Raw genomic sequence first — 11,805 nt, 5'->3', positions numbered from 1 at the left:
GCTCTCCTCTGCCTTGCATCCTTCCAGGTCCCAGGTCATCCATCTTCCAAAAAATCTTGCTAGAACTGTGCACATAAGCTCCTCTGGCTTCTCTTCTGCATGCAGGACAGACTCAGGCTCTAGAAATGCAGCTGGCTTCACTCAGATGGAGCTCTGCTGGCCACTTGCCCTGCTCGGTGGGAAGGAGCAACCTCCATGGGCCAGGGGGGTGAACAGAGTGTGTTGCTGGACCAGCACATCTACTCCCCACTGAATCCCCAGCTGCAGAGGAACACGGGTCACTGTCCAAAATTTTTAAAAAGGAGCTTCAGCAGGTGGACATAAAATTTCAGAAGATATGGAAACAGAATCTGTTGGAGTTCTTCAAGTTTGTTTTCCTTCTATAAATTCAGGCACTTTTCCAGGTGATAAAGCACTGACTAAAGGACTGCAATTACAGGCAAAAATTAAGCTGTGATTTCTTTCTGATGCTTTGCTGTGTCAGCAGCCAGGTGACAGCTGGCCTTCGTGTCACACAGTGAAGAGCAGCTGGGCAGCAGGAGGACTCAGGGTCAGCCTCAACAAGAGTGTGGCCTCAATGGTCTGTAGGGTCCCCCACTCCCTCCCCAGCCTGTATCTGGAGAACTCACAGGACAGATTCAGCTCAGGGGAGGCAGGTTTTGCTTTTTTCTTTTTCAGAAGCGAAGTATTTCTGCTTTTCGGAGGAGGTCGCCATTTCTGCCATTCACAATGAGACAAAGTTTTAAGAACACGTGGGCTTTTCCTAAAGACACTGATCTGCTGTATTTGCCTGCCTCTTCATCTCTTCAGTGACAGCAAGGACTTGGTTATCCTTTGTAGCTCTTCCATTGCTGACCAATTCACTTGGAGAGATCTTTGTGTGTATGATTTCTCTGTCTGGTCTTTGACAGAGAGTGGACAAGGAATACTTCAAATTCACTCGAGGAGCTTCCTACATCCCAGAGCCTCTTTGTTGAGGCACTCAGCCCCAATAAAAACATAGGGATGTGCAGGAGCTGACACACTTACCAAATAGGCTGAAAAAAAGGCAGCCAAACCTTCCAAGGAGATGGTTTTCCTTCCTGTGCCTGAAAGGAAGGATGTAAAGAGTGATGTGAGCTCAGCAGCAGGCCCCAGAGAGATGCACAGCTACAGGGTGTTTTCACCCAGGGAGCTGAACTCAGTAGGAGAACAACTTGGCTGCCTTCCACTCCAGCCTAGTGCTAAACTGGGAGGCGACACCATATCTCCCAGAGCAGTGCTGTGTGCTTGTCATATGGTGCTCCATCACCTATTTGAAAAGAAAACAAATGGCTTCTTAGAAGCTATTTATGCCCCTAGGATGAGAGGGGGCAGGACTGCTGCCCACCCAGGGAGGGAAGGGGCTGCCTTCCCCTCCAGTGGGGCATCCAATGTTAACAAGGTGTATTTAGGAGCCCTGTCTCACAGCTCTGCTAGGAAACAGGCTTTGAAATGCCTCCAACTGAAAGTGCTGTGAAGTTTATGTAGGCAGAAGGTAATTACCCAGATTAGAATTTGGCCAGCACACAGAACTGACACTTCAGGAAGGAGTGTGCCTCAGGAGCTTAAATAACCACAAGTGATTGGCGCTTCTGTGACTTTACTTTTTAGCTGAAACATTAATCTCCATCAGCAGAGCAGTGATGGAGACGGGACTGATGAACAAGGTGTCAGCAACTGCAAGCTGCAGCTTGTACTGTGTTTATTTCTCTTCCCAAATATATGAACTGTAAAGAAGTAACTCAAGCTGTCACTGGCCTGAAACTTGAATTCTATCTTCTTTTACTTTTTTCTAGGTTTTATTCTCTTTCCTCATCTGCCACTTTTCAGTATTCCTTTTCTCTGAATTACCCTCCTTTCTGATACCAGTTTTAATCTCCCGTGCAATTACTTTCCTCACTTTTCACTCTTCTCTCTTTCCTTGAAGACTTTTTTTTCCATTTCCTTGCCTTTCTCCAAGTAGTCTCCATTGTGCTTTCCCTGATTTCTTTCTTTCATTGCCTTTTCAACTATTTAGTTGCTTCTGCCATTTCATTAAACATTTTGCTGCTTCTCATCCTTCACAAAGCTGCCCAAGGTTGCAGTTCCCTCTAAACCATGGCTGCATTCTACCATTGTTCCCATCCTCAAAAGATCCCAAGTTCCAGCTTTTATTTGGGCACAGGATACTGACCCCAGAATATTGTTTTTTATGCTATGGGAGATTATGCCATTATAAAGGCACCTAGACACTACTTGTGAGTACCATATTTCCTGTGACAGTAGGTTTTGATCCTGAGAGAAGAGAAATAATGTCGGCAAGTGTTTCAGCTGCTTGTATATTGCTTTGGTTGGTTCTATTCAATGACTACCAAAGCAAAGAAATGTAAAATACAGAAAACAAATCTTCATTATTTTCTTGCTGTGACTTCTCTGGCAATTCACTACTGCACTCTTTCTCTGGTACACTTCATTGCCTTCTTTCTGGGGAAATCTGTCTGGTGAATATTTCCAGATAAAATTTTACCTGCATTTTTTTGAGAATCACTGCAATGTTGGGTAACCAAAAGTGATCTCTTCTGCATGGTTTCATGTAGAAGAGATACTAATTCTGTTACTTATTGCTGCAGTAAGTAAACTAATTAATATTCATTTGTTTTTAAAAAACAGGTATGGTTTCTTGACCTTCAGTATCTTGGCCGCTGCTTGGTTTTCTTCTTGTTAACACAGCCTTCACATTAGCTGAAGCACACAAGAACACAAGACTACATGAAGAATCTCCTGCAATGAGATGCCTTCAGCTGTGCATCTCCAAATCTCTCTGCTTCCGCCATATCCTACTGGCAATTCACACTCAGCTCATTGCCCAACTGGTATCTTACAAAAGTCCTGGTTGCTAGTCTCCTCTTTAAGTTTCTGCCTGACAGAATCTCTGCTCTGGGCTTAGTTCTGCCTGGATACAGCAGTTTGCACTTGTACAAAACGAATTTCAGTTGAATAATTTTGCTGTAACCTTTAAGTATCCATGAAAGTTTAAACCCTAAGTCACCACGAACTGCAGTTCTATTGATCACTCACCCTTACTTTTCTGTTAAATCAACATTTAGGACCTGGTACACAATACCAGAGGCCTGACACAGCCCACCTCTTGATTTGAGTTGTACGTAGCATTGTGAACCATATTCTTTTCTATGTCAGAATGAAACTGCACTAACACAAGCTCAGGGACAATCCTCCAAACCAGCTATATGTGTTGTTGAGAAAGATCTTGGGTTCCTTTGAGAGAAGTTCCTGATGTTCATGAATTTGATGCAAACTTCCAGCAGGTTTTCACGCACAAAAACTCAGGACTATGTTTCTGCTTATAAGCTTCAAACTGCATTTATTGTAAATTCATGGAAAAAAAAAAAAGAAAAGAAAAAAAAAGAGGAGGAAGAAACCAGAGATTGGTAAACTGTTACATTTCATTGCGAAGAACTTATCCAGTGATTTGCAATCTATTGAAAAGAATATCCAAATAAGCAGCAATTTCCCAATAGAAATCTCATTAAATAAAAAAGAAAATTATTTCCATATTTACAGATTATAAGGCAAATGTATCTTTAAAGCACGGTTTAGTAGTTAGTGGGTTTATTTCTTTGAAAGGAAAAGATAAATTGTTTGAATCTAGGAGAGCACTTTAGAAGCAGCTTGCTACACAGTCTATTTTAGCACCGGTGAACAGCCCAACAGCCTTCCCTTGGCCACTGCAGTGCTCTGCTTCTTCCATCATCCAGGCTTTCACCGAAGGGCTTCTGGTAACTCCACCTACAAAACGGGGAGTGGGGGAATCCTGTTACATTTGTTGTACATTCTGTATCTCAAAATTCCTTCCTGAATTGCTGGCCCTCTTCCAAGGTCTTTCTGCTAATGCATGTCCTGTAACAAGCCTGAAACTAGGGAAATGACCCACTTTCTGTCATAGTCCCTACTACATAGAAATCAGTGAGCTGAGAAAAGTCAAATCAGAGGAAAATGACCTCCTAGGTATTTTATGTTCACATTTCTAGGAGTGTTTTTATTAAATACCTGTGTTCTAAAATTAATTGAGCTCCTTCTATACCTGATCCACAGCCAGTTACTGAAATAAGATCTCTCACTTACCCGTCTTAGTTGTTTTATGCTGCTTGCTCGAATTGCTTCCATAAGGTTGTCATGGAGGGACCTTTGTGGGGTGGAGGGTCGGGAGGAAGGCCGCGAACCTTCTTCCGATTTTCTGTCTGGGACGGATTTCAGAGAATCTTTAATTTCTTTCAATATACTGTTCTCATGTTTTTTGCTTTTTTTGCCTTTTTTCTTTTTCTGTCCATTCTGTAAGGCTTTTCTTGAACTTTCTTGCTGTTTGATAACCTCAGCTATGTTCCTGGTCGGTGCTTTCTTGTCTGGAATAACGGGAGGGGGAGGAGGGGGGGGTGGGGGTGGAGGTGGGGGTGGAGGGGGTGCAGGAGCCGGAGGCTGACTTTTTGCTGGTGCTGATTTCCTCGGGAGCTTTGGAGAGGACCAAGGTGAACTCTTAGGTGAGGTGTATGGAGAGGAACGAGGAGTGCCTTTCTGCAAGACTTTGGTCTTTGGGTTGATAGCTCCATCACAACCATACTCTTGTTGCCGTTGCTCCTGCATGCGCTTTTGCCTTTGTTTATCCATATTTCTTGTCAGGATACTCGTCATGCTCATTCTTGGGCCAGCAAGGTCAAAGTGGTACCCCAGCTTGACCAGAGTAGTGTTCTCTTTTAACAGCTTAACTATGTCCATTTCCACCTGACTGCCCATGATATGCCTTTGGTTGTGGAACCGTAACTCTGTTAGAACCTTGTTATGCTGCAGAGCTCTCATGATGGCCAGTACTCCTTTGCCTGTGATAAAATTCGACTCGATATTCAGACTAGTGATATGCTGATTTACTTTTAACATACCAGCAATGGCTATTGCGACGTTGTCATCAGCATGTGTGTTAGCCAAGCTGAATGACTTAACTACAGTGTTGTCCCTCAGGGCTTGGGAGAAATGTATAAGCATCTGTGAAGTAATATTTTCAATGTTATTCAGATTAACCTCTGTGGTCTCAGGGTCATTGCTCCGAACTTTTTCCAGAGCATCCTCAATAACTGTTGGATTTCCACATGGGTGGATGGCACTGCTTTTAAAGCTCAGATTTTCAGTGTCATCATGGCCATTGAACAAGTTTTCACTGTTCTTCGTACTGCTACACTTCTTGTGTCTGGCGTGGTCAGAACTCCTGCCGTCCTCACAATTCACAGGTCTTTCACTAGCCGCAGAATTTTGCTTTTCCTCATCCTCGTCATCACTGTCATCTTCATCTTCCTCTTCCTCCTCCTCTTCTTCTTCCTCTTCATCATCCTCTTCAGTATATGCCTCCTCAGACACTTCACTATTGCTTTCTGTGAAACATTCTTCTTGAATGTCTTCTGAGTTGTCTTCTTCTTGCTCTGAATCCTGAACAGGAATGTAGGTGTGGGTGTTAAAATGATTGCAGTAATGTAACTACTGCTTTTTTTTTTTTTTTTTTTTCCAAAAATGATTATCTTGAAACTATGTAAGTTAATGCTGAAAGCTAAAAATAAATCCCCACAAACAAAGCCAGTTAAGTGAGCAGAAAACTATTTCAGCACCTAACACATTATTATCATTATTTCTTTAATTTTCTTTAAAATGCATATGCTTAATGTAAATTGGCTTAGCTCTCCCAATGTCAAAGATTACTCCCAGGAGAAAACTTGATACAAGGTATTGTGATATGGATGAACTTCATGCTGTCTATGATTTGGGATGTCTACAAGAGCCTGATATGGAACCATCCTTGCCAACAGAAACACGAGACTGCAATTTCAGAATGAATGTGATCTGTGAGCAACAAATTCCCTGATTCATAAACATTGTTGTATCAGTGCTCAGTCTCCCTTTCATTTATTAGATCCAAAAAGGTAAAGAACACCATGATTTAGAATACAAATAGTGTCTGCATGTGTCAACATGCATATTGATGTGCAAAATAATATAGAATTGCAAGAGTTACACAGAAAGTACTCTGTATGAACTAAAGATTCAGACCACACTTCAAAGCTATTTGTGAAGATCCAGATGCATCCCCACAGCTAACAAGTAATCATCTCAATAAACCACAGATCACTTCAGGTTTGCCAAGAGGTAGGACGTTGCTCCCAAACACTGCAACATGTTATAACTCATTGCCCAAGCAATCCTTCCTTTTCTAAACTCCAATGTTTTTTTGTTGGCACCAAAACACCGGTTTTGGATCCACTTCTCAAAGTTCTGTCAGGGGCACTCGGCAGTTTTGGCTGCAGAGAACAGTACTTCACGCAGGATCAGCAAGACCTGTGCCCCAGGAAAGCCCCCCTCTGCTCATGGAGAGTTCCAGAAGCATGGCCGTGTTGTTTTGGGCCCTGACCGAGCCCTCAAGCTACAACCAGCCCTCAACCTCCTGCCTGAAAAATCACTTGTGTGCTTTGTAGCCTACTGGACAAGCCACAGTGTAACCCTTTTTATTTACATTGGTAAATGCTTATACAGTTTTAGAGGTAGAATAGTGGTTGCATAAACCACCTTCTCAACATCCATGTTTCAGTCTTTGTAAAATACTAAAGGCAGAATGAGTACACCTTGTGGAGACACGGTCACTGGCTTTTATGTTTCTAGAAAACACAATTGTTACTAATGCGGTAGTTTATTTCTAGAAAACATGGGCAGCTTTAAGTTTGCTTAATTATCTGGTTCTAAAAACACAGAAAGATTAAAACAACAGTGATGATAGATTGCATGATATTGTTTTCTTGAGCAGATTTCTGTGTTGGGATGCTTGCAAAACACACAGTACTTGTTAATGTTCAGATAAATTTGACTCAAATGAAACAAGACATCAAACTGTTCCAATCCACTGTTCCTGAGAGCTCAGTGCTTGGAGGGCTTGCAGGGTCCAGCCTCATTGGCCTGCAGATTCCGAGCAGGAAGGCACTGCACTGCATATGGAAACAGCTGGGTTTATTATGACACTGAAATTTGTATCTGCAGCTTCTGCACATGTATGCAGCCTTTTAAAAGCTGAAAACACCAGTTGTCCAGGAAGCCATTCTTATGGTGTGCTTTTATCTACCCAGTCACATACACCTACAGCCTTCAGCGCAGCTACATATAGGAGCAGAAGCTTGTGCCTCTGAAAAGACTGCTGGTATATTCTGATGACACCAGATTAATGATTAAAAAAAACAACTTGAATTTTTGGAATGGCGATTCTAGGAGTAAAGGTGCTTATTTTTCCACAGCATACATTGTGAGGTTGCTGTATCTCATAGCAATCTGAAAAATAATTTTGAAATTGAGTTATTTTCTTTGCAGATCTCCGGAGGCATGCCCTGGTACTGTGGCAGCATTTCAGTAAGGGATTGCTGCCGGCAGCTTGCAGGGCTTCATCTCACTCCTTGGTAGCAACTCGATGAAAAGTTAGGCCTGAGATACTCAGTACAGAGAGAGAAATACCTCTGGAGGGCAAGGCATTCCCCCTACATGCCTATCTACAGGATTTTGCCTTCTGGTGGGGCTGATGTCTCACCACTAACTATAGAAAGGGCACAAATAGCTATCTTAAGTAAGGTGTCTAACTTTCAGACAGTTGAGGGCAAGAAGATTGCTTTCAAGAGACTCAGAAGGTGTTTCTTATTGCCTTTAGTAGAGTGAGCATTTGTGCCTTCTACATCAGCGTGTGAACATTTTCCTATTTATGAACATATTTAAAAATCCATTTCTCAGATCTGAAAATATAAAGGCTTTTCTGACTGCTGTAAGGTTTAGCCAGCACACACCATTAATGCTACACAGACATGGAAAAGCTTTATGTGACACGGAACAAGATCCATGCAGAAAGTTTTTGGAACCGTCCAGGTTTCGAATTCCAGGCTCAGCTGAAAAAAAACATTAATCTTGCCATTGCCTTCCTGGGACTTGACGAACAGGGAGTGAAGCCCACGTCTGCAAGCTGATACTAACGGTCTGATGACAGCTAGTGCTCTGTGTGCTTGCCTGCAAAGTCACTACAGCACCATTCACTAGCAAGAAAGAACACTTAAAGAAACATTTAAAGCAATCGTGACTGTTAGTATTGCAAGCTAATTTAGGTCCAAGTGATTTTTTTCTAAGGAAGTATTTATCTAATGCACTGACTGTAATTATTTCCTTGGAAATGAACTGAACTCCTGAATCAAGGCTGTTTAAAGTTAGAAGTACAGTTTTGCTTTTTTTATCTTTTCATTTTTTATCTTTTTATTTTTTATTATTATTTAAACATAGGAAAACATGTCCTGGTAAGTCAGGATTTGGTATGGAGCAGTGCGTACAAATAGAAAACATCCGCAAGTCCTTGCTTTGCTTGGAAATTACACAGAGCCTTTATTAAGACAAAAACTGCTTTCTGAATCAGCCCCAGCTCACAGTCTGTTTTTGCAAGGGCTGAGAGGATGCCAATATGACTATTAGCTTAGACTGAGGGTGCTCATCACCTGCTAAGACCGAGTCCTAGCTGTACCGTTACTTTGTAGCTCATGAATCAGCTTTCATTATGACAATTTTTATTTGGGGAAGGAATTGCCAGACAAGCAGTGAGTTGTTCTGTAGGCAACACAGGTGTTCGACGGATTCCCTGCCCAAGGCCAACTTCTGAATACCTTACAGCCACCCTCCGACCACTGCAGCTGGCAGAGTTCGGGGCCAAGGATGCTCAGCAGCACCGAGGCACGACAACCCTGCTGGCTGCAATGCCGCTTCCTTCCAGGGAACATGGAGCCTCTTGGCCACTTACTCAACTTCTGACATGCATTATATTCAAAATCCTCATTTTCATATATTCCAGGAGTCAACGTGAACATACATGTATTTAAAGCAATTAGGCTTTAAATTAAACACAGTCTAATAATTTTTTTGCTGGCAAAAGTTTTTACCCTGTCCCCTAAAATTGTATTCCTGCCATTTTTTAAATCGCTACCCATGCTTTTTTACAGGAAGTTCTTCTGCTGTCAGCTAAGATTTTAATGTACTTCCAGAGAGGGTGCAAGAACTCTCCAGGCTCATAGGCAGTGCTTTAGCAGACATAAACACATCGCTGACAATAGCCTTACCAATGCTGCAAGAGACACAAAGATCACATCGGGGAGGAACAAGCCCTAATAGTTCCAGGGCACGGAATGCCTGCTGCCTTACCTTCTCACACGCGCCCAGCCTCTCTTTTTCCAAGAGCTTCCTGGTCTCCTGCTCCCAGTAGGCCATCAGCGCTTCCCTGCTGAAAGTCCCGGTGGGTGTTTTCTCTGTCAGGCTCTTTTGCCGTTGTCCTACTGGGAGGTTGCGGTCGGGCTCGATGTCCTCCAGTTCCCGCTCCAGCTCCTTCAGCTCCTCTTCCGTGAGAGAAGCGAGGAGCTCATCCTCGTCAATGTCCTCATATTTGCTAAGCTCTCTTCTGTAGCCAAAGGTAGACATGGTCCCGTTGGGTCAGGCTGGTACGGAACTGGAAGGATCAGGCATTCACGAGGGCTGGATCGAGCACACCACGTCCCGTTTGGTCAGCAACTGTTTCCCTGCGTAGCTGAGGCACCCTTTTAAGAGTAAGCACCGGGAGCTTGCGACAATGCATGGAGGGATGAAAGCATGCTCCGTTTTAAGCATCAGACGTCAGCCAGACATCTGAACAGAAGGAATGTCCCTCCACTGGTGTTTGCAGGTCCTTGGAAGAGGGGATTACTGACACAGTGACCATTGCCTTATTTAGAGCAGCGGGCTTGCAGGGGGTGGGGAGAACACTGCCGGCCTCACGCCGGCCTCGCCTCTAACAACAGGAGGGAAGAGCCGTGAAAATCCACATAATCCCTGCCACAGGGCTGCGAGTGGAACTGGGGCCCAGTGGGGCCCCACAGCCTTGCCAGCACTCTGGTGGCACTGCCTTCACAGCGAGGCATCGGCAGGAGACTGCAGCGGTGGGGTGGCAGCTGGAGAAGGTGGCAGCCCATGCCTCACACACCGCGCATCGCTCAGTGGAGTGCCAGCTAATCCACCAGTGATGGTGGTATCAAGTCATTCCTTTGCAACTGTTGCCCAGATGTTGTTAGTGGAGCAGGCTGTGTGCTGTGGTATCTCACCAAGATTTGGGGCTGCTGTGCCCTCGTGGCTCTGGCTTCAGTAGATTGGACAGACTAGCAAATGAAGGCCTCTAGTGGGCATTTTGGTCAATGGCTGTGGCTCAGTAGAGGTGACAGGTGGCAGCTGGAGAACACCCTCACATTCACATCTGCCTTTAAATATCTGTATATATAAATCTTCATGTACATTCTTCCAATATAGGTATATGATAATGTTCTCACACACAAACATAAATATTTGGGAACAGTGTGTATATAAGTGTATGTATATTGTCACATCTTCTACTGTATTATTCTGACATTATTTTTAGAGAGAAGTATCTTCCAATATAAGGAACCACAGAATGAAAGCTTAAACTTCCCTCTATGATTTTTCTCTTTATTATTAACATAGAACAAATGAGGTATTTTGAAACACCCAGCCCAGCAATATCTGCGAACCAGTGCTGTAGGAGAGAAATGGAGAAAGAAAGACACAGTTGGTTTTGGTGCAAGGAAGAAAGATGGCATCTATAATGATAAATGTTAACATGATGAAATAATACAACTTTTTTTTATTATTATTTTTAGTTGGTAAAGTCAGTATTTAATGTAATTGAAAAAAATTTGAACTATGCTCTTGTCCAGTATTGCCTCTTTATGGCTAGTACGGATTGGGCACTAGAACTGATGCATGGTGTTTAGCCAAATTGTTTATTCAACTTAATTATGATTCATATTGCTCCACCGGAAATAGTATGGGGAGAGTGGGTTCAATTTTCATGAACACAGAATCATAGAATCATAAAATGGTTAGCATTGGAAGGGATCTCAAGGATCATGAAATTCCAGCTACCCCACCACAGGCAGGGTTGCCAACCACGATGTCAAGTACTCGACCAGATTGCCCAAGGCCACATCCAACCTGGCCTTAAACATACAGGGTAGAGGGTATCCACAGCCTCTCCGGGCAGCCTGTTCCTCACCACTCTCTCAGTAAAAAACTCCCCCAAGACATCTAATCTATATCTCCCTTCCTTTAGTTTGAAACCATTCCCTCGCTGATAAAATTACATCCACTGACATAAACTGACGCTTGCTGAACATTTATAGAGGCCAAACATTGGATGTGAGCACAGTGAGGTTGTGGGCGGTGCGTTTCAGTAGTGGTGACTGTGACATGAAAGACAAGCCATGTTCTGGATGGCCATGCTCAGCTGTCACACCTGAAATGAAGAGTGTCTTGATCAGCTCATCCAGGCATTCAGTGGATTATGACCTGGAATTGTGTACAGAGATGAACATCCGCTTCAGTGCTGTTGGAAATGGTGGTGGCAACGTTGGTATATTGCAAAGCTTGTGCCAGGTAGGTCCCCGGGATGTGAAAAGGGCAATCCTTCTCGATTTCCTGGAGTAATAGGAAACCACCAACTCTGACTGCTACCATTGCGGCTCAAACTTCCAGAGTTAGGCCAGAGAAGAAAACCTTTCTCTTGCATCACAAGACAGGCCCCATACCAATCTGAGGACTGGGGAGCATATTGCCAATCTTGGCGGGGCTGTCGTATCACACTCACCTTATGGCCTAGATTTGGCACCTCCTGACTTTCATTTCTCAGGCCAATGGAAGATG

General features: G+C 43.5%; 1 protein-coding gene across 1 annotated transcript; it reads right to left on the bottom strand.

The window, feature by feature from the left end:
- Positions 1 to 3,355: 3,355 nt before the first annotated feature.
- On the bottom strand, positions 3,356 to 9,779 carry LMOD2 (leiomodin 2). Its single transcript, XM_052667792.1, has 3 exons — positions 9,265 to 9,779; positions 4,144 to 5,493; positions 3,356 to 3,807 (listed from the first exon to the last, which is right to left on the bottom strand). The coding sequence occupies exons 1-3, from the start codon at positions 9,535 to 9,537 to the stop codon at positions 3,781 to 3,783; spliced, it is 1,650 nt and encodes a 549-aa protein (XP_052523752.1). The 5' UTR covers positions 9,538 to 9,779; the 3' UTR covers positions 3,356 to 3,780.
- Positions 9,780 to 11,805: the final 2,026 nt, after the last annotated feature.

The sequence above is a fragment of the Tympanuchus pallidicinctus genome, unplaced genomic scaffold (genome assembly GCF_026119805.1).
Source record: "Tympanuchus pallidicinctus isolate F22 unplaced genomic scaffold, pur_lepc_1.0 scaffold8, whole genome shotgun sequence".
NCBI lineage: Eukaryota > Metazoa > Chordata > Aves > Galliformes > Phasianidae > Tympanuchus > Tympanuchus pallidicinctus.
This window is presented reverse-complemented; position numbering and strand designations above follow the sequence as displayed.